This window comes from Ips typographus, linkage group LG15 (assembly GCF_016097725.1).
Source record: "Ips typographus isolate SLU linkage group LG15, UJ_Ityp_2.0, whole genome shotgun sequence".
Taxonomy (NCBI): Eukaryota; Metazoa; Arthropoda; class Insecta; order Coleoptera; family Curculionidae; genus Ips; species Ips typographus.
The window spans coordinates 3,411,334-3,435,318 of record NC_138436.1 but is presented as its reverse complement, the minus strand read 5'-3'; the positions used below and the strand labels follow the sequence as shown (position 1 = coordinate 3,435,318).

At 31.4% G+C, this 23,985-nt stretch overlaps 2 protein-coding genes and 1 long non-coding RNA gene across 3 annotated transcripts; 1 reads left to right on the top strand and 2 right to left on the bottom strand.

Annotated features, from left to right (window-relative positions):
* The first annotated feature begins 307 nt into the window (after positions 1-307).
* LOC145738480 (uncharacterized) lies at positions 308-13,138 on the top strand. Its single transcript, XR_014180767.1, has 3 exons — positions 308-463; positions 601-798; positions 9,167-13,138. It is a non-coding gene; the product is annotated as an uncharacterized LOC145738480 (long non-coding RNA).
* Positions 11,365-14,375, bottom strand: LOC145738478 (uncharacterized). Its single transcript, XM_081993329.1, has 3 exons — positions 13,128-14,375; positions 12,977-13,070; positions 11,365-11,456 (listed from the first exon to the last, which is right to left on the bottom strand). Exons 1-3 carry the CDS (start codon positions 13,294-13,296, stop codon positions 11,414-11,416), a joined length of 306 nt encoding a protein of 101 aa, XP_081849455.1. The 5' UTR covers positions 13,297-14,375; the 3' UTR covers positions 11,365-11,413.
* A 4,837-nt stretch (positions 14,376-19,212) lies between these two features.
* LOC145738477 (uncharacterized) lies at positions 19,213-20,718 on the bottom strand. Its single transcript, XM_081993328.1, has 3 exons — positions 20,222-20,718; positions 19,850-20,006; positions 19,213-19,725 (listed from the first exon to the last, which is right to left on the bottom strand). Exons 1-3 carry the CDS (start codon positions 20,361-20,363, stop codon positions 19,611-19,613), a joined length of 414 nt encoding a protein of 137 aa, XP_081849454.1. The 5' UTR covers positions 20,364-20,718; the 3' UTR covers positions 19,213-19,610.
* Positions 20,719-23,985: the final 3,267 nt, after the last annotated feature.

Below are 23,985 nucleotides of genomic sequence, written 5' to 3'. Positions count from 1 at the left end.
ATCCAATACTTAATAAATCTAAATTTTTAGATATTTCGTTTCGTAGAACTTACCCCTTCCTATAAATACCATCTTAGAAGAATGTAATGCCTCCACTCTGTGAAGATGGACTACTTTAATGAAGAGAGAGAATCAAATAGTAATACAAAACCACGGACAACGCCTGTAATCCCTTGGGTGCATATTGTGCACTCGTGCATCCACTGTGACGTCACCCGGCGTAACGCATTGAGTAAAGAAGTTCTGCTGATAGACCATCTTGGATCTGTTATGATGTCAAATGCCAACTTGTCACTTTGCTGTTGTTTTGTTTTTTTTGTTGTGTCAAAAAAATTTACATTCAGCTGAAATAATTATTGTATTTTTATTACAATAATCCAATAGATGGGGAAGATTATTCACTAAATTCAAGTAAATGTATATTTTTCAATGGTGATAATGCATACAACGCCTGCTAGCCCAGGTAAGATTACAATCGCAATTTCGTACCTAACCTGAAAAAACTCTGCTGATGCATCTTTTGTATACATTACTAAAAATTTGTCTAGTCTGACAATTTTTTAAGGGTGGTTCAACTAACAAATTGGGCCTATTTTACAGATCTGTATCCTGTATATGCTGAATACTTCACTACTTTTCCATGTGGATGAGAAAATACAACTTTTATGAAGAAATTGACCTAAGCCAAGAGCAAATTACCCACTAAGAAGATTGCAACAACTTAATCAAGTTGAAGAGTGAAATTGTGTGCAGGGGGCTATTTACATTAGAACAGTGAATAAAAAAGCATGTTTTAAGGTCAGTATATTGATTTTATTTAAATTAACATTCAAATGAAAACCAATGCAGTTTTCATTATTGTTTTATGTTTAACAATTATCATTATACACTGCATTGCTCAACTTTGAGTTAATATGTACTATACAGTGTCTTTGTACAGTAGGTACTGCATAAATTTGATGAAATGGAAGGGACTTAAGTCTAGTTTATATAACAAAATTTAATTTTAGTAATAGTATTAATATTAGCACCAAGAACAGAATCAATGCTTATGACCAAAGGAGTTTATAAAAAAAATAATTTAAATTTAGTATCAGTAATAATTGAATTCACTTAAAAACCAAATTTTTTTAGGGCTAATACCAAAATTAAATCTTCTTGCCTTTTTCACACCTGTTGTATGGTTAACCTGGCATTGACAGATGAATATTATCACAAAAATGATAGTTTTTAAGGACATGATTTTATTAACTTTTTCATTTTTGTTTTGGGTTCCAGCTTAAAGAAAAAGGTTTGCAGTTACAAGCTAAAACTTTTTATTTAATATTTACTATTTATGTACTGGCACTTGTCAGTCTATATGTCATGTAATAACCTCCATACACTTATCATTTATAATCACCTTCAATTTTTACAGTGAATACTAATACTTGAACTAAATTTCTCCACTGGTACACCCACTCTATTAAGTGGGCTGTACTTTTTCCCAAAACACTTGGAACCTTGTTTTTATAGGAGGTTTTGGATTCTACAAACAATTCTTATTTCATGCAACATACTCCATACTGATATTCAATTGTTTTTAAACAAATGTCAAATACACTTTTCAAAATTATAGGTCCCACAACTTTTACTTAAAAAAATTGAAAAAAAAAAAATCAGCTGTTCAAAATGAACTCTATGTACTGTTACAATAACCAAGACGGTTTATTATCTTTTTACATTTTTTTCAAAAATGTCATCAATAATTTTTGGGGATGTTAATCTGACTTCTTGGAAAATTATTGGTGTCAAATTATCAATATTTACAGGACAATTGTGGTACAAGTTGCATGGAACATATTTAGAATTGTTTGTTTCTAGAATCCAAATTATACAATAATAAAGAAGTGTTGCCATTTAAAAGATCAAAAATATTTTAAATACCCAGTTTTTGGGTACTGTATAATTCCAAATTCATATAACACAAGCAGCGGTTAATAAAATTACAAACATAGAGGTCTGAGAATTTTTGTGAAAAGTTAGTCTTTTTAATTTTATTGGACTTAGGCAGCATGCATGTTACAAAAGCACTGTATGTAGTGTTATCTAAATGCATGTTTGAAGGAACAGTAATAATCTTATTCATATACGTGTCAATTCTTCAGATCAAATGATATCTAGAAAATTACTTAGATGATACAACATTTGCTTATTTAGTACCATGATTTTAAACCAAACATACAGGGTGTTACAAATTCGATGCATTAGCATTGCTATCTCAGAAAGTATAGTTGATAGAGCTTTAGTTAAATGGAGGCAAAGTTGCGCATTTTATTGCTAAATAATTTGGTAAAAAAAAATTCATAAAAGTTTCATTACATCCGGATATATCGGACAAAAACCGGAAAACTCAAATTTCTATTTTATTTATTTACCACTTTAATCAATGGCACCTTCTGGAGGCACTTTTTTATGCTCTTCAAGAAAATAGTTTTAGTTTTCAGCTCAAACATTACTTTTTTAGATACCAACATCAACTTCAAATTATCAAATATGGACCTCAACTTTTTATTTCATTTTTTAGTAGCCACAGACCTTGTGGAACTAATAATGTGTCACACTTGTCAAAAAACTATACCTAGTGTACTCGTATTATGTACTTGGTATATTAAGATTTTTTAAAAAATTAAGCAATTGAAATTGATATGTTGTCATAATGAGTAGATAATTTAGTTTTAATTAATTTAATAATTAAGTTCATTGCTCCTTCGAAAAAGAGAGGGAGTTTCTTGTGGTACTTTTCATTTATTTAAAAAAAAAATGTTTTTGGTTAATTATTTATTTTTCAGATACTCACATGTTTGAATTCGATGTTGAGTTTTGATGAAACAGCTTAATCATATCAAACTAAATTATTTACTCAACATATGAATTGCAAATGCATATTTGAAAAAAAAAAACAAATACCTAAGTACACTAGGTATAATTTTTTGACAAGTGTGGCACATTATTATTTTCGGGAGGTTAATAGCTACTAAAAAACGAAATCAAAAGTTCCCGTCCGTTTTTTAAAATATTAAGTTGATGATGGTATCTAAAAAACGAAACGTTGTAGCTAAATACAAACAATATTTTCTTAAATAGCATAAATTATTGCCTCCAGAAGGTGGAATTGATTTTCCAAAATAATCAATAATAAAGCGGTAAAAAAATATAATAGAAATTTGATTCATTGTTTTTGTTGGATATCTCCGGATGTAATAAAAATTGTTTTAATTTTTTTTACCAAATTATTTAGCCATAAAATGCGCAACTTTGCCTTCATTTAACAAAGCTCTATCAACTATACTTTCTGAGATAGCAATGCTAATGCATCTAATTTGTAACACCCTGTATTTGTGCAGCTGCAATGTTTTTTTTTTAACAATCCAATACTTAATGAAGTTCATTTTTTTTATATTTTGATTATTTGAGCTTACCATTTTCTATAAATATGGTATGTCTCAGATGGAAAGTAGTGTGTACATTCTGTGAAAATACATTTCTAGTCTCTACTGTTCAATGTAAAAAATAATATAAAAGGTTTTTAAGTGCATATTTTGCAGCCGGAACACCCTACTGTGACGTCACGCGGCTTATCACTTTGAGGAAACAAATTCAGCTGATTAAGCCATCTTGCATCTGTTGTTATGTCAACTAAAGTTCGAATTTGTCACTTTGCTTTTGTTTTTATTTTGTTATGTCAAACAGATTTCCATGCAGCTAAAATAGTTATATTTTTAATTTTAATACAATATTTCAATAATAGTTGAAAATTATACACTAAAATCAGGAATCAAGGACATAGAGCCTGCTGGTCCATGTAAGATTACAATGCCAATTTCATACTTAACCTATGTATTTAACCCTACTGATGCATCATTACTACACATTTTTCTTGTCTGGCATTTTTTAAGTATAGTTCAAGTAACAGATTAGGCCTATCTCTCTCTCATCTGTATCTGGTATATGCTGAATACTTCACTACTTTTTCATGTGGGTGAGAAAGCATAACTATTATATAAAAATTGACTTAAACAAGGCTCAAATGACCCACCAAGAAGTACTACATTAGAACAGTGCATAAAAGAGCAAGTTTTAGTGTTAGTTAACTATTTTTACTGAAATTGACATTAAAATGAAAAGCATTGCAGTTTTCATTATTGTTTTACATTAACACAATAATCTCAACAATAATCATCATTATTTACTTTGGTAAATTGCATTATTGAACGTCAAATCAATATGTATTATATTTAGTGTTATCTAAAAGCATGTTTAAAGTAATAGTAATAATGAGGTAGTTTGCAGTTACAAATGATGAACTCAAGACACCACTTGTATGAAACATCTTCTATCTTATGAGTACTATGATTATAAAGCAAACACCTTTGTGCAGTTGCAGTGTTTTTAAAATCAAGTAAATTCTTCTGAATTTTTAGATAATGTGATTGTTCAAGCTATTCCATTTCTATAAATAATATACAGGGTAATTCAAATTTGACCCTCACCATTGGGATCTCGGAAACTATAAGATATACGAGAAAGTTTAAGTTGGGGCAAAGTTGCGCAATTCAAAGCTCAACCAAATGCCGTTTTAAAACTTTCGACTTTTCGGGTACTTCCGAAGATATCCAAAAAAAAACTGAAAAATTAATTTTTTGTTTTTATTTATTTCTAACCTTATTTGAAAAGATATCCCAAAACTAAAAGCATCTTTCCACTCTTTCCCAGATATTCGGTGATGGATTCAAATTTGCTACACGACGTTTCGTTTTTTGGCAGCCATCATCAACTTTCTTTTTTCTTTTGGGCGCCATATTGGATTTTTAGCCCACCAAATAGTACGTTTTATTCTGATTTTAGTGATGTACTTATGATTTGCTTCATAAATAACAAAATAATTCAATAAAAACTAATTTTACCTTAGTTAGCTTTGAGTTAATGAGACGTTTTATAAAGATTACTTGGTAGTACTTGTCACACGTAACTGGCCTGAACAATCACAAAGGTGTACACGTGACTTAAACCGGTTTATTCACTCGAAGAGCTTAGGCCACTCGCTACGCTCGTGGAATTAGTTGTTCTTTTCGTGAATAACACTTGCTGTATAAATAACTATTAAATCACTCTGAATGACATTCGCCTATTTACAGATGTAAACAAACAAACATCAATGTCACATCTACGGGGCGCGGTGCAAGTTTAATAGAACTGTAATTTTAGTTTTTTTTTAATATAAGAAGTCGAAATTTAATAAAATATTGTATAAAACACGTGACAAACCGGTTTATTCACTCAAATAAATATGAATGAATAAAAAATGGTTTAAGTCACTTGCTGTATAAATAACTATAAACTTATGTGCAGGTTTCTTTTCTAAATACATTTTTAACTATGATTGACTTGCTCTAATGACCGTCCGAATTATCGTGTTTGACAAGTACTGTCAAATAATGACATTTTATAAAACGGCCCATTAACTCAAAGCCAATAACTAAAGAAAAATTGTTTTTATTTAATTATTTTGTTATTTATCAAGCAAATCATAAGGTATCATACATCACTAAAATCAGAATAAAACGTACTATTTGGTGGGCTAAAAATCCAATATGGAGCCCATAAGAAAAAAGAAAGTTGATGATGATTGACAAAAAACGAAACGTCGTGGGGCAAATTTGAATCCATCATCGAATAGCTGGGAAAAAGTGGCAATAAAAAGATGCTTTTAGTTTTGGGATATCTCTTCAAATAAGGTTAGAAATAAATAAAAACAAAAAGTCTAATTTTCAGTTTTTTTCGGATATCTTATCTCTATCAGAAGTGCTCGGAAAATCAAAATTTTTAAAACAGCATTTGGTTGAGCTTTAAATTGCGCAACTTTGCCCCAATTTAAACTTTCTCGTATCTCTTATGGTTTCTGAGATCCCAATGGTGAGGGTCGAATTTGAATTACCCTGTATATAGACAGGAATTAACATTAAGGTTGATTTGATTATTTTAATCAGAGTAAACTATTTGGGTAGCTACAAAAAGTATCTTGTAAAACTGTGACAGTCCAAATTCTCTTTGTTTTCTAATGTAACAATTATAATTATTAATATTATTGAATTTTTGAATTTACTCATTGATTGAATGATCAGGAAGACTTATTACATCTAGCGTGCACCATTTTGTGATCTTTGTTTTTTATGAGCTATGATAATATCAGTTTTAATTTAAGCTGGGCAATATTTTTAAAAACAAAAATTAGAAATGTTTTTTTTTTTGTTTTGACTATGCAGGGTGGAGCATAAATTTGTGGCAGATAAAATATGGGTATTTTTAAATGGAACCACATTTTTTAATACATTTAAAATTCTACACTTAATTCTTAAACTTTTACACTATACAGGGTGTCCCATAACTATATGACAATCTCTCCGGAGCATACAGGGGAGGTCAAAATAATACTATTTATTCATATAAACATTTTTCCTAAAGTCACTCCTAAGGGAGATATCGAGCCCCAAAGAACTGCCTTCCAATTAACGTTTTTGGCCTTAACTTTTGAACCACTTTGTATATTGTAATGATTTTTGGGTTTAATGTTTTATCGAAAGAGACCTTCTATTTGACATCAAAACCAGGTATCTCGTATTAGCAGAAAGACAGGAACTAACTGGTACTCAAGACACAATTTGCTTAAACTTTGACAGCTGTCATTATTTTGAGCTGCAAACGCCATTAATAGATACTTTTAACATTTTTATCGAAAAATCTTTCTTCTTATTTCGATAAAATGAACGGTTTTCGAGATAAATCCATTTTTCATTGAACTGCTTAAAACCCAACGTTATTAAAAATATTTATTGAATTCGTTTTTTGTTTAAAATACACATGAAAGGCGAAATTAATGCAGAACGAAACGAAAAAGTATGAAAGCTGATAGGGACAGTAGGGGTTGGCAGAGGTGAAAAATGAATAAAATAATAATTAAAAAATTAAATTAATAAAAAAATAAGACAAAATGCAAATAGACAAAACAGCCTACATATTGCAATACGCTGACGACACCGCACTTATCGTCCATGACAAAACCACTGAAAAAGCGGTAAACAAACTTCAATCTCTAACAGACATGACAATGACTTGGTTTTATACTTGGAGACTCACACCCAACGCGACGAAAAATCAACTCCTGCTTTCCAACCATAGAATTAACAGAAAATCCCCTGCAATAACAACAGACGGTCACATAACTGAACCAAAAAATTACGTAAAATATCTAGGACTCACAATAGACCAAAAACTTAAATATACAAAACACGTACAAAACATCCGGACAGAAATAACTAAAAGAGCAAAACATTTTCGCTCACTAACATACAAAGATAAAGGAATAAGCATAAGAACCGCCACAAAAAAATACCAAGCCATCTGCAGACCTTTGTTAGACTACGGACATATAACTATGACAAACACAACTGAACGAAATAAACGGCACTTACAAACAACAGAACAAATCGCACTAAGAATAATAACACGAATAAGACATCCCCAAAACCCACTTCATAACCCCTCAAATGAGTTACTATACCAACGCACAAACTTACCAAAAATAACAGAAAGACTACAACAAATTCAAACAAAATGGAAAACAACCCACATAACTGATCCATACTAAATCCTCTGTGTCTCACAAGACAGACAAGACAATCTCGCTTCCTATTTCCTACAACTACCCTACTAGAACACTTACACATAGCATAATCCTCAAAACTACGTTAGACTAACTTTTTTTTTTTTTAAATATGTTATTTTGTAAATACTTTACCTAGATAAGTTATACTTTATTTTGTAATCATATTACAGTATGCATTTCTTATCACATAGGCAAAAAGACCAAACTGGTCGATAGCCTGTTTCGTTGTAAACGAAATAAAGATTATATATATGTATATATAAAAAAAAAATAAATAATTAAATGCTTATTCAATTAACGAGTATTCTTCCATATCTTTCGTTATTCTGTACATAAACTTTGAATACTAATTTACATAAAAAAACTAGTTTAACGAATATTTTTAATAACATTGTGGTTTAAGCAGTTCAATGAAAAATCGATTTATATCGAAAACCATTTATTTTATCAAAATAAAAGAAGAGTACAATTTTTCGATAAAAATGTCAAGAGTTTCATATTCATTAATGGCGTTTGCAGCTGAAAATAATGACAACTGTCAAAGTTTAAGCAAATTGTGTCTTAGGTACCAGTTAGTTCCTATCTTTCTGCTAAGACGAGATACCTGGTTTTGATGTCAAATAGAACCCGTTCTTTGGGGCTCGATATCTCCCTTAGTAGTGACTTTAGGAAAAATGTTTATATGAACAAATCGTATTTTGACTCCCCTATATGCTCCCGAGAGATTGTCATATTGTTATGGAACACCCTGTATAACTATTTTAGCTGCATGGGAATCTGTTTGACATAACAAAATAAAAACAAAAGCAAAGTGACAATTTCGAACTAGTTGACATAACAACAGATGCAAGATGGCTTAATCAGCTGAATTTGTTTCCTCAAAGTGATAAGCCGCGTGACGTCACATTAGGGTGTTCCGGCTGCACAATATGCACTTAAAACCTTTTATATTATTTTTTACATTGAACAGTAGAGACTAGAAATCTATTTTCACAGAATGTACACACTACTTTCCATCTGAGACATACCATATTTATAGAAAATGGTAAGCTCAAATAATCAAAATATAAAAAAAATGAACTTCATTAAGTATTGGATTGTTAAAAAAAACATTGCAGCTGCACAAATACAGGGTGTTACAAGTTCGATGCATTAGCATTGCTATCTCAGAAACTATTGTTGATAGAGCTTTAGTTAAATGGAGACAACGTTGCGCATTCCATTGCTTAACAATTTGGTTGAAAAAAAATTAAATTTTTTTATTACATCCGGAGTAAATTCCAAAATAATCATTAATAAAGTGGTAAAAAACAAATAGAAATTTGACTTTTTCGGTTTTTGTCGGAAATCTCTGGATGTAATGAAAAGTTTTTGAATTTTTTTTAGGTATTCAGCTGAAATCGGTTAAAACACGTTGACGTTTTTTATGTTCTTGTCGTAATATTATTTTCTTTGTTTCAGATATTCTCCCGGTGAAGCGAGATGCATAAAAAGTCGTACAGGGGAACGCTGGAATTCTGATTTATTTTACTAATAAACTAAAGATTGGGGCGCGGGTTGTGTAGTTATTTGCTATTTCGATTTGCTGTTATACCATATGCAGCATTTTCCTATCCACAATATTTGACCGCATCATTTTTATTTAATCGCCGACTAAATGGGGATGTATTAAAAGAATTGTCATTCCTTTAAATGTCAATCTACGCATGGCGAACTGAGTAACTGTGCAGAAGTTGACATTGGAATTGAACCACACCAGCAATCAGTCATTAATATCTATCAAACGTACAGGGTGATTCAATTTTGACCACCCCCTTAACTTCCATAATTTTGATTTTAGCAAAAAACGTTAAATACAAAACTAGTAGATATTTAGGTCTACTTTTTTCTTGGATAAACAGTTATTATACAGGGTGTCCCAAATTTGAGTAACAAACCAAACTTATGTTTTTTTTAAATACAATGACCAACTTTTTATCCGATATTTGAATTCTACGTCAAATTCTGGGCCTAATTGATGTGAAATGTCTGTATCGATATTCAGCTGTTTCCGCAGCAGGGGTCCTTGATTGATTGAATTTTGACCACCCACTTAACTTCTTTAATTTTGATTTTAGGAAAAAACGTTAAATACAAAACTAGTAGATATTTAGGTCTAATTTACCCTTAGATATTATACAGGGTGTCTCAAATTTCAGTAACTAAATTAACCCTTAATCACATAGTCGAGGCAACTCGACTACGGTAAAGTAACAGATGCTGCTGCGGAAACAGTTGAATATCGATACAGACATTTTACATCAATTAGTGTTGCGCAATGGGCAGTGGTTGAATTGAATAACACAACACAACTTTATAATAATACTTTAATGAAAAGAGAACGTTAAAACTTATAAAAAAACTTTTTACTAAAACATCACATCATACTTTTATTTTCCGACTACTGACATCTTCACTGTCATCTGTCCACTAGTAAAACGACTTATCATACTAAACAATAATTTCATTGTCCACTTTAACACCCTCCCACAATGAAAATATTGTTGACTTCCTTACATTTTATTTACAAAAGAAAAAAAAAATAACATTGATTTCTTAAAATTAAATTAGACTCAAACACTGTCTCAATTTAGCAAATAGAATCTTTTGAAGTGGCTTGATGAAAACGTCTGCTACTTGTTCATTTGTATTAATATACTCTATTTTGATTAATCCAGATTCAATTTTCTCTTAATAAAAAAGTGTTTGATGTCTAGATGTTTGATCCTCCTGTTATTTTGAGGGTTATTAGCAATGTTAATTGTTGACTGATTGTCCTCAAATATAACCACTGGTTTATCTGATACAAATACATAGAGATCATTCAACAATTGCCTCAGCCAACATGCTTCGGTTACTGCAGCTGTCAGTAACCGAATACTCTGACTCTGTGGTTGACAAGAAGACACAATGTTGTTTCTTGCTGGCTCACAAAACTGGACAACCAAAAACTTTAAAAATAAAGCCAGAAGTTGATTTACGATCAACTGTGTCCCCTCCCCAATCTGAATCCACATACCCACATATTTCTACATTACTACCCTGTTGAAAATGCCTAATTAAACCCAATAAAAAAATTGCCTATAAGGTTTAATAAGAATGAATGTGTGTATTGGAGACCTGAGTTTGATAAAGTTTCTATGAGGATTGGATCATTAAATCGTTTGTTTCTATCAGGAAATACCTATTAGTTTCTAGTAGCTTTAGTATGCATTGAAACTGGTAGGTCACAACAAACCTAATAAGATTTAACAAGTGTCTATTAGAAGTGCTATTGGTTTCTACAATAAATCTCTAGTAAGCTATACTGGGGATATAGTGTTTTCTGAATTATACTTTATTAGTTTCAATGGGTTTTAGTTTGTCATTATTGCTATTGGAATTTATTAGCTTAAATTGGAACAGCATCTAATAACTTATTTCAAATAGTTTCAATTAGGCTTTCCTATTGTTTGATTTATTGGAAAATTTATAGTGCTTTTGTGATGTTTTAATTAATTATTTTTTTTTGTCTTCAGCTAATTAAATTAGTTTTAATAAAAATGAATTTGAAAACGTTTGTTACAGACTGCAGTTATCTTAATGCCTTCAAAAGCAGCATCGGTGTGTATCATAGTAAAAATCAATTTCAAATGACGTTATTATATTTTCCAAGTTTGCAAAAAAAAATTAATTCAATTCATCAGCCAGAGCATCTACTTCAGACTCCTCCCTGAAACAAAAAAAACTTGTTAAATAGAACTTGCAAATATAAAATGTTTCATATGTACAGGGTGTTGCATTTTCGATAGTTTTACGGGGTACAGAGAAAACGGTATTAGATGGAAAAAAGTAGCATACGTGTTCCGATCTTATTTTTTTGAGCTGAGACGACTGGCGAAGAGTGAGCTGCGCAAACTTCTTTTGTATCAAAGATACGGGGTTTTTAAAAATTGGTCATTTTTGAACCTCCTCTGTATTTAATTTGTTATAAAACTTATTACAAAAAGAAAAACAGTTTCCGGTACAACTTTTCACATAGAATCCAATGACGTAGTCAGTTTTTTTTCTATTACGTTTAGTTTTTGTTATATACATATGTGATAGTAACATAGTAAAATTTTCTTATTTATTTTTTTTTTTCAAAAAACTTCACTCAAAATATGACCAAATGGGTAGGTTGGATGCGGAATGATAAGCAGAATATCAAAAAATATACAGGATGTCCCATTTAAATTTTTGATTATGACGTCATTTCCGGTTAAACCGGAAGCTTTAGAAAATCGTTTGATACATCCATTGATGTAGTTTAATATCTTACACATAACCTCCAAATTTTATTTGAATCGGTTGAAAAATAAAAAAGTTGTAAGGGTGAGCCACTTGTCAGGGACACCCGGTATAGTTTTATACAGGGTGAGTTTTTTTCGATGTTTAGCGAAGGGATCTCGAAAACTAGTAGAGCTACGAAGTCGGTTAAATGGGGAAAGTATTGCAGTTTTAGAAGACCAATTTAACACCGTTTTCCGTTTTTTTTTAAACTTCATGGGTCACTAGATATTTAGCAAAAACCAAATTTTATCGATTTCTTTTATGCAATTTAGCCGATTTATTATTGCTTGTAGAAAAATGATGTTCATATAAAAGTTGTAGATATTTGTAAGCTGAACAAGATAAGTTAATCAAATTATTTCTGTAAACAATAATAAATCGGCTAAATTGAAAAAAGAAATCGATAAAATTTCGTTTTTGCTAAATATAATAACAGCATATTTTGCTAAAAACGAAAAACAGTGTTAAATTGGTCTTCTAAAATTGCAATACTTTCCCCATTTAACCGACTCCGTAGCCCTACTAGTTTCCGAAATCCCTTCACTAAACATCGAAAAAAACTCACCCTGTATACCTACTTATTTCTACTATTTTCTAAAATATTAATTAAAAAACCGTATTAGAATGAGGTCGTATTTCCTAAAGCTAAGCACTAGATAATTACAATAGTGTTTTAATGAGTTTGGTTTTTTCAGACAATGTATTGAGCAATAAAGATAAAAATAATAGATAACTTAGATTTAGGAAATAAGGTATTTTTCTGCAACGGTTTTTTTGCAAACAGTTTTTTTAATAGTATTCTAAAAAAGTGCACGTTTTATTGTATAACTATCGACTTATTAATTGAAACTTAAATAGCACTACATCTGGCATTTTGTAACTAGTTACATAAATACATGTGCATGCTGTTTTAAAACTTACCCTTCAGCAGATTCATCTGACTCAGATCTATGCCATTCTTCTCTTATTTCTTTATTGATGGGCGCTTCTGAGCTCGCTTCAACTTCATCAGCAACTGTTAATAGAATAGTCATTAGGGATTGAAATAAACATCAAGCATGTGTTTCTATACCTATAGCACTTGTCGTTTCTTTTGATATCCCTCGAGGTGCTCGGTTTAAATCCGCTATTTTGATGCCTATCCAACTGTTAATTTTTGACAATTGGTTCAATATAAGAATTTTATCTGTACCCTTTTTTTTAAGGTAGTATTTGGTAATATCTGCAATCAAATTATTCATAGGCTAGTAATAAAGAGTTGAAGATAAAAATAGGTATATTAGGCAGTGAAAGCCAATGCTCTCAACAAAAATCAGCTAAAATGTTCTCACATTCTCTCTGACTTATATTAACCCATGTATTAGTTTTACTTATAAAACATTGTAGTTTGCTGACCACATTAGTTTGCAACTGCTTCCCCTGTTCTTTATGGCCAATTTTGTATTGATAATTAAGTAATTTTCAAAAAATTTAATTAATTTAAAAATAAAATTAAGTATTATTACCATATATATCTGTCAATTTGCTTGGGTCCAACGCTGGCTTTGACTGCGTTTTAGTGCGATTGCACATTTTGCCTTGCACTGACGACTGCGATAATGTTGTGATACCAAACACAGCAACCGAAATATTTTTTACAAATTGGCTCACAGTTTTGCTTTTGACAAATGCACTGTCAAAAGCATTTTTTTCAATACAAACCCCTTGACCAAGATGTATCTAAAATAAGTTATTGTTTATTAGCTAATATAGAGGCAGGTCTTTGGCATCCTTTTTACCTTATTTCCCTCTACTTGTCCAACTTCCCACGTTTCACTTTCTGTATTTTCCTTGCTTACGGGCGTTGTACATTTGCAGCCTTCATTAAATTTGGCTTTCAAATCTTAAAAAATCTCTTATTAATATATAATCTGTTAAAAAATGGCGTTACAAGTATCAAATGCAATATTCTGAATATACAAATATTCAGATTATTGGATCCAATATCTACACGATGGTCCAGTTTTACGTGTCAATAATTCACCATCCGATAGCTCATCAAAAAATAAGTTTACATGCATTATGTCATTTTTCTGAAAAATGCTGCTAACGAAAATGCGGCCCTCTAAAATTCAGTTTAAAAATTTATTTATTTTATTTTATTTATTTTTATTGACACTAAAAACTGGTCCACCCTGTATATAAATCCAAAGTCTAAGTAAATTTTGTCACGAACCGTATCCCTTTTACCACTTATTTAGCAAACCATTTTAAGTACAAGTTTATTACATTTTGAAACTATCACCATCACCATCATTAAGATAATAAAATTTAAGTACCTTTAGGTATAAGGTAGGATATAAAAACGTATCAAATACAACAAAAATTAAGCTGGGTCTAAAAACAAAATCTTTATTAAGTACCTTTTACTTCCTGGATCAAGGTTTTCTGTAATTCCATATTAAGTTTGGTCAACTCCTCTATTTGTCTTTTAAAATTTTCATTTTCTTGTTTGTAAATATTTGAACTAGTACTATCCGTATTATTAGAAGGATTGGATATTTCAGACTTTTCTGGGGTCAAAAACTTTTTCAGAATACCTGCTTCAGTTTGTCTGTTTGCTGAAGTTCTTTGTTGTAGTAATTTTTTCTTGACTCTCAGTTTCGGTGTCTGATGACGCTGACATCAGCACATTTTTATTGAGCTTTCTAACTCACTTTTCTTTAAGTTTGTAAATGTTATAATTATACAGTGTGGAACAGCCAAATGGAATAAATTCGATAACGAATAAATGAGAGCGTGTTGAAAAAAACGCTTAAAAATAAAAATAAAAATAAAACAGATAGGGTGTGTCATGTGGCAGTGGTCGATACCAACTTTCTTATTTTAAATACAACCCCCTGTATATTATTAGTTTTTTGGATTCTTCAGAAAATTCTAGACATAATTCATGTACAATGTCCCATACCTATCTTCAACTGTTTCGGAAATATTAAGCGTTTTCAGATGTATTACAAAAATTATCATTAAAAAAAGAAAATTATTTTATTTCACAAATAATGTAAACAAAACAAAAAAACATTAATTTCAATGTAAGAGAAGTTCAAAATGTCCGCAAAAATAAGTATTGAGTGTAATGTAGCGAATTTGTGAAATAATAGTAGTTTTCCTATTCAGTGTGCAAAGTTATGTTTTCCCACACGCGAAAGCAGTTAGACGAACGACGCAAAGCGGAGTTCGGATAAGCTTCAAGTGCGGGAAAACTACTTTGCACACGTGTTAGGAACAATATTTTTTCTACGAATGAAATATCTATACATTTTGTTTTTAATTTTTATTGATATTAAAAAGAACAACTTATAACTATTTATTGTTATTAACAACATTAATGTTAAATGTACAGTTGGTCGCGTTTTTTAAATTGATCTCAGATTGAGCAACTGAAGGTAAAATACTGGTACTTGGAACTACTTCACTTTCTTTAGGATTGAAGGTCAGAATTTTGTTACTTAATCCTTTTTTATAACTTGTGGATTCATCAATGTATTCTTCAGCTACCGTAGTCGATTTCCAACCCCCCAAGCGTTTTATGTCAGTGATTCCTTCTCCAGAATCGGCCAGGAACGTTGCCGATGATCGACGATAACTGTGCCCTGTGTAGAGTTCTGGATTTGGCAACTTCAAAAAAATAGCTATTTCAGAAGGCATTTTTCCAAAACTGTTTACTCCAACACTTTGCAAAAAACATTTACCCTTTCTGTAAACTAGGAAAAAACGATTGTTTGACTTTTTTGGACGTAGGCCGGTGTATCTTCTGTACAGTTGCAGGTAGGTTCCGTTATGAACTTCTTCTGATATTATAAAGTTTCTTGCTGTATGGTTTTTGGAATCCCTAATTTTAACAATTATGAGGTTTCCTTTGTCTTCAATATCTGTAGTGGTTAAATTGGCTAGCTCTTCCCTTCGACATGCACCAGCAAGTCCGAATATAGTGGCAACTTTAATTAACAGGTAAATTTCATCTGGTGCGGAGTTCATAAAACTGAATATTTCTTCTTTTGTAAAAATTTTCGCCTTTTTAGGTTTAAAACCAACATTCTGCTTTTTCAGAAATGCAGTGAGCTTATAAAATTCACCGATATCGATGTCTCTTTTTATTTTTATTACATTTTTGAGCATTGAATACTTTGACCACATTGTGTTAGGTTTGAATTCTTTGCTTAAAGTAACAAAATACGCTAAAAGTACCTCTTCCTTTAAGGTTTTTATCCCCTTTTGTTCGCACCATTGGGTAAACAACTCGTACTGTTTCTCGTATTTTTCTCGCGATTTGAGAGGCAGCAATTGCAAACTAGCCATGTTGGCGGCTTTTAGAACATCTTCCGGAAGTTTATCTTCAGTGATATCCATTATTAAAATAGTTTTTTTAACTTAAATAAGTAAGAATAAACACTGTTGTAGACTTTAAATTGCATATAAATGCGTTGTTTGACAATGAGCTTTGGTTTCTAAGGAAACAAGCCTCATTTTCAAAGACAGAGACAAGGTGGTTTATTTACCTAAACTGTACGGAAGAATAATGTGACAAAAGTCGTGTTTTTTATATGAAACCCCTGAATATTATTACATTTTTGAATTCGACGCAAAATTCTAAGCAGATTTTATGTTTAATAGTCTATATAAAACCACTGTTGCAAGGTATAATCAGCATTTTAAAAAGTGTGCGGGAAAAAGTTTTTCCCGCATAGTGTGCGGGAAAGTGCCACTTTGCACACACTTTTACGTATGCAAAGTAGCTTATTTGCAAACATTCGTAGAAAAAATAGTTATTTGTATACCTAGGCCGTGAAATGGTATTTTTTCGGCTGAAAGAAAGTTTGACAACAACAACGGCTTTTTTCGGCTGAAAGAAAGTTTGACAAATACGGCGAAACCGGTCAGAGGATTGGGATTGATAAACAAAAAACAAAACCTCACGATTTTCAACCAATCAGATCGGTGTTTACCGAATGATGCGGCATTAATGGTGCTGTTCCTAGATTTTGGAACGCCATCTGTACTTTCTAACTCATAGAGTTGAGTACAGATGTCACCAGATGTTGCACACAACTCTCATAGTATTGTGTTGATGGCATGTTGTGATGCATACTATCGGTTTACTATGATTGATATTGGAGCAGCAGGATCAAATCATGATTCTACAGTTTTTAAAAATAGTGGTTTAGGGGCAGCATTGCTTCACGGAACTCTTAAAATCCCACCTCCAGTGTGCCTTCCAAAAACTAATTTATTAATGCCTCATTTCGTCGTTGCAGACGCAGCGAAATAGACCTGCGGCAGAGAGAAAATATTGTCCAACAGGATATACAGATTCTATTGACAAAAATAGTGAAATACACCCAGGTGTTTGGGCTGAAGAGGGTAGTGGTTTGAGATCGGTTTCGAGAGTTGGCTCTAATAATCCTTCAACTATTGCAAAACATCAGAGAGATACCCTAGCTGATTATTTTGTTTCGCCAGCAGGAGCATTGCCATGGCAAGAAGAGTATGTGAATCGAGGGCTTATACCTTCATATTAACTAGTTAATATTGTTTGATACCTTGTTTAATGGATATCTCTTGCAAGTAATAAAGCGTTTACAGTAATTTTTGAAGTTTATTATTGCCACAGCCAATCTTCTTAAATTTAACATAATAATATAATAAATTAATATATACAGGGTGTGAAAGTTTAAATTTTGTTTTTTTATCATATCTTCACGGATTTTGTATATAAAGCACTGAAAATTGGAATAGGGGGGTTTAGCCAGATGGGAAATACGATGATATAATCTATTTTGTAGTGGCCGATAGGGGGCGCCATCAGCTGCTTAAAAAGACTCAAACTTTTTTTTGGGCAACGGGACTGACAGTAGTACTTCAAAATATGATTCTAATATGTATTCTACGTAAAAGAGGTATACTTGTTCTGAGTCATAAATGTTGACCGTTTTCGAGATATTTGATATTTTTAATATTGCCCCCTATCGGCCTCTACAAAATAGATGAAAGCATCGTATTTTCCGCTTGGCAAAACCTCCTTATACACATTTTCAAAGCTTTATATGAAAAGACTGTAAAGATATGATAAAAAATCAAAAATTAAAATTTAACTTTTACACCCTGTATCTTTCTTAATATTAACTTTCGGCATAAGACAATTTAGCTAAATTGTATTATTAAATTGTATATGCTGTAGCTCTATGTCCCATCACTTATGGTCCACCCTGTATAATAAATATAATATAATAAATTAATATAATTGTTGCGTCACCCTGTTTTTGTAAGATTTTTGTCATAGTTTCAATTCTCATTTATAGAATTAGTATTTATTTTTTCAAATTCATCTGCAATTTGAACTAGAAAACTAGCTTTCAACCTGAGTTTAACATTTTCTGGAAGATCCGCCATTGACTGTAGCATAGACAATAGAAAGTTGTAATCTGCCTTATTCAAGTCAGTTTCATCCTTCTTGCTTTCCTTTGAAAGAAATGACTGTAAATGTTGTCCTACTGTTGTGCATGAATTTACTAAACACTCCAAGGTTTCATCTTTCTTTTTCTTCTTTGCATCATTACGGGACACTCGCAGTATGGAAACATCATTGCTGGTATTATTTGAAGTATTTGATTTGTTCATAGCAGGATGTTTAACATGAAAGGCTTGGTTACTTGAATTTGTATCTTGTTGAAAAGTCCCTTCGATGCTCGCTTCAATGTCAGCAACAGAGTCTTCGATCAAATTATCTGACTGACTGACTGACAGATCTTCTGACTCAAACTGACTTTCCATCAATGTCCCATCAGGTAATACTTTGTAACTAGAGCTCGAATCAGCTAAGAAAAGGCCACAGGCGTCATCAAACGATGATGTCACGATCTCTGTACGTCTCGCTTTAAATATTGCTGCTCTCGTTACTTTCCAAGTTGTTGCAGCCAGTCAGTGGCGTGCTATTATTTTATCAGTAAAATGAAACATTTTCGTCGTTTTTAATAAAGAAAATAAAAGACAACAAGTTTTTCAAAGGAATGGAAACTCCTTCTGCTTCTTTCTTCATAAATTGTAAGACGTTACTGACGATTTCACGGCCTTGGCTGTATATGATAACACCTTTCTTTCCAACCTTTTTGAAAGACATTTTGACAAAATAACGTTTTTTATTCATAACACTATGTGAACTTCAACTGCGACCATCAACAATACAACCAAAACACCAGACTAAAACGGAACCTAACCTAACCCCCTAAGTCTCCCTGTCCGCCACTACATTTTTTTAAACTTGGCAACACCGTTTAGAGTGCCGGCTAGTAAAAGCATATAAAAAGGTCCAAATGTCCCTGGCCGCTGCCGCATCTGTTTTAATTGTGTCCAAGTAAAAACCGTACTACGTTGCCAAGTGGCTTTTTGACCGCTTAACAATATATTTTCGGGAATATTTTAATAGGACGCCTCTGATTATATCTAATGCGACGGCAACTGTAGAAAGAGAGAGAAATAGTTTTAAAAACTGCGTCATGGATGATGCGGTGGCCTTTTATCATCTGATTCCAGCTTTACAGGTTGGTAAACTTGCTGATATAAAAGATTCAGTTTGGCATGGATCTCCTACATCAGGTAATACACAATTTGGCAAAGTTATGTTTCCTCGAGTCCTAAAATATTATAAAAGTGCAATTAAATATATGTTAGAAATTTTTTAAACATTCACACAGCTTAAATTGGTAAATTTTTATCCCTAACTGATGATGCCAAATCACTAAAATTATATAAACTTACATTCTACTCTGCAACACTCTATCCATGAACCCTAGTTTTTTAAAAAGTACCCATTGCACGTTTGTTGCTCCTGACCCTGATGGTACATTTTTTATTTGACGTCTTTCTCTTACATACTTCTTTTTTATATACTCCCAACAATCTTGGCATGCTTTTACTGAAAATAAAGTTGTAATTAGCCAGTTGCAACTGCAGATGTTTCAGGACTTCCAGGTCATAAAAAGTTTAAAGTTAATAATAAGTAATATAGTTTGTACACTTGCACTTATGTGAAAGCAAGACAAACCAAGATCAAACAATTGATTTCAAACACAATATACTTTTCTATGCCTTACTTTGGATTGGAACTGCCTAATTCAATCATTTTCTTACCATCTTTTTCCATAATGGCAGCAATTGACTGCCAAGAATTGCTGCAAGCTAGTATGTCTTTGTAATTGCTATGTTTTTTGTCCCAGATATTGGGAAAGCTTTGGACCAGGTCCACAAGCATTTCTTGGTCTTGTAAATCCATCACTACACCAGTACACCCACAAAACAAATCAAATCAATTTCATAACTTTGTTTAAGGTTATGTTGTATATTTTCTTACCGTTTGCAGATTCGCTCGGCAAAAACGTCAAACGTCAAATCAACGCATGCGCAAAGAAATATTTTCTTAATTCTTAATGCTTAATCCTTAAAAAGTTAAAAGTTGGGAACTTTCAAGGTCATGCATTAGAAGCTAAAATTACGAATTAAGGATTAAGAACTTGTGTAAACAGCACCATTAAACTACAGGGTATTAACTCCATAAGAATTAAGAAATAAGAATTAACAATAAAGAATTAAGAATAAAGAAGTTACAAAACCGTAAACCCGGCCTTACAAAAAATAAAAAACAACAAACATTAAACAAAAAATCAGTTACTTTACTTGATTTTAAGTAGACAAAACATAAATTAAAATATACTCTAAACAGTGATAGAGAGATCAAATGTCAATGAATCATACATCTACATTGTAATGTAATGTACAAATTCAACAAAAAGTAAGTTTTTTCCTAACTAAAAGTCTGTTATAAAATAAAACAAAAAATAAAATTTCAACTCTCAACAAAGAAAAGAAAACATAAAAATTCTTAATTCTTAAATAAAATAAAATAATGCTTAATAGTTAATACTGTATTTCTTAATACAGGAACTTTGGTGAAAAAATAAAATATCAACAAACAACACAGAAATTCTTAATTTTAAAAAAAATTCTTAACAACCTAATAATACTATGTTTCTTAATACAGGAACTTGGTGAAAAAATAATATAAGAAACAAAATATAAATGCGTAATTCTTAAATAAAATTAAAATATGCTTAACAACTTAATAATACTGTTTCTTATTACAGGAACTTTTACCAAATTAATACCTAGCGGTTTTATACCCCTTTAAGGTTTATGAAATTAACTGTACTAAATAAAAAATAATAGTTATTAAAGATAAAAATTAGAACTTCAGTTGAACATTTTTTTAAATATAAATATTAAATAAACATAAATCCATTTATCACAAGTTTTCAGTCTTTAAATTTTCTTTTCATTAACCTTTCGCTAGGTTTCCATGAATAGCAGGTGTTATTGCTAATCATTTCTTTGTATGTAATATATTTGAGCAAGTTTCTATAGTCAAGCGGTTGCGGACTTTAATAAAAATAATTGTGAAAAAATTCCTTCAGTAGCAGCTGATGAGTGTGGCAAACAAATAATTGCTTTAACTAAATGAGATAAATGAGGGAACATGGCTTCATCCATCTCGTCCTTAAGATTAAAAATGATACTCCAAAATTTCTCGAAATCCAAGTTTATATAGTTTTTTAAATGCGGTGTATCAGGTAGAACTCTCCATTCCGAATTTAGTTTCTCTATATCATTAATTAGGTTTGGAAAATACTTATTAGCCTCTAGTGCGATACTGCTCACATGTCCAGAAATTGCTTCCTTTGGATCAAAAACTTGAACAAATTTTAAAACGGGGTCTTCAAAATCAAATGTTGATTTCAATTGTGCAGAAAGTTCAATATAAAACTCCAAGCATTTTAATCTAAAGTTGTTTACCTCTGTTTTATTAATATTTTCATATGAAAATAATTCAACTCTAGTTCCAAAATATATTTTTTCAATGGGTAGAAAGTTTTTGGGGTTTTTAGGATCTATATTTTTTAACGAATTTTCATTTATTTTCAAATAATCTGGCGCTAGAAAGTTTCTTAAAATGTTTTTATAGAGGCTTGAAGTTCTTTTTAACAACAGATGAAGCTTATTTTTCTCGGACTGAAATTCTATATTTAATTTGTTAATAATGTCTAAAATGTATGAAAGAAAATAAAAATAAAGTTTATAAATGGGATTTTTTAGAGACTCTAAAATGTTATGAGAAGAGTGGAGGTTTTGATTAAAATTTTCATTTGTAAAAATTTTTCAATAACTCTATCAACTGCTGCCTGTAATGATAACCACCTTGTCTGTGCAGGGTGAAGTAATTTTTTGGGTTTGAGTTGGCAAAATATTTGACATTCGTTTAGTTGGTCAATTCGCTTTGAACTATTAGAAAAATAATTGTAAATATTTCTCACAAAATCTTCCACACTTCTTGGCAATTTATTTGCTGCAGCAGAAGAACACAAATGAACTGAATGGCATACACATGCAAGGATGTAGATATGAGGAAGGTTTTTTTAAAACCTGGCTTGAACTCCTGTTTTATTGCCTTGCATAACTGATGCATTATCTGCTGCTAATCCAATTAAATTGTCAATGGGAATATTAAACTTTAGTAAGTAGGTTTTTATTGCCAAGAAAATTGATTCGGCATTGGATAGTTCTAATTTTAAAAGACTAAAAAATGAATCTCTAACACACTGCAAACTATCATCATAATACCTAACTACTAAGGCAAGAGACTTCTGGGTACTTACATCCGTTGTTTCGTCTATAATTAAAGAAAATTTACATTTTTTTAAAAGCCCTGAAATGACCTCCATTTGTTCCATGTTCAAGCAATTATTTGTAATATATGTAGCTTTTGTTCTGCTACAGTTAATATCTTTAGCAATACTAGAATCAGGGCAAATGCTAGGAATAAATTTTGTTAAGTGGTCTGCCAAAAGGAATGGCAAATTGTGCTCATGCAAAAATGCACATATTATTAACTCTGCTTGTTTCACAAGTTGATAATGTTTTTCTACTTTTAACTTTTCCATCCTTGTATTAATAGTTAGGTCTATTTTAGGAGTGCCTTTTAATTTTTTAGTGTTTTTACTGTGAGTGGCACTTACCTGGTGCCTTTTAATATTATAGGTGCTGCAGTGGAATGAATAATTACAAACAGTGCAACACACTTGATTGTTATCCCCATTTTTTAACCATCTGTATTTTACTTTCCACTCATCTTGAAATTTCTGGGCATATTTGCGTTTTTTTTTGGCATTTCTTGGTCAGCCATGTCACCAGCTGATGATATGTGACCAATATCACCATCAGCTGCTAGGTCAGAACTTTCTATAGTTTCCATGGCTTCTGCTTCCACGTCAGTTGCTGCAGATGTCCTTTGAAGACCACTAGGACCAGCAATCACCATGTCACTGTCACTTAACCTAGTTGACTCACTAGTTGATGTCATTTTCGGAAACTTTTTTATATACCTTAGTTAAAACAAATAATATAAGTATGTATAAATAATAATATAGGAAAAAAAACAAATGCAAATACTACCTGTCCATTTTATTTAAATCATATGCTTCTGAATCCCCTGATAGGCCTGATATGCCTTAAGTTTCTATGCACTTCTTTCTGATCACTTGCTTATTATGTACTTGAGGATTCCTACGTCGTTTCGTCGTTTTTTTGTTTTTTATTTCTTAGTTTTTAAGAAATATATGTTTACAGTAAACCTTAGGGCTTACTTCTTAAAATAAAACTTCAAAAATAGTGTCGCTTTTTGTTTTAACTACTTGATACTGATAGTATGGATAACTACTTGATTACTGGATACTTTGAATTTGAATTTGGTTTTTTGGTTATCGGTTGTGGTTACTTGTTACTTTGATGACTTTGACGTTGAAGCTTTTTTTTCGATTTGAGGTTAAGATAAATAGCAAATTTTA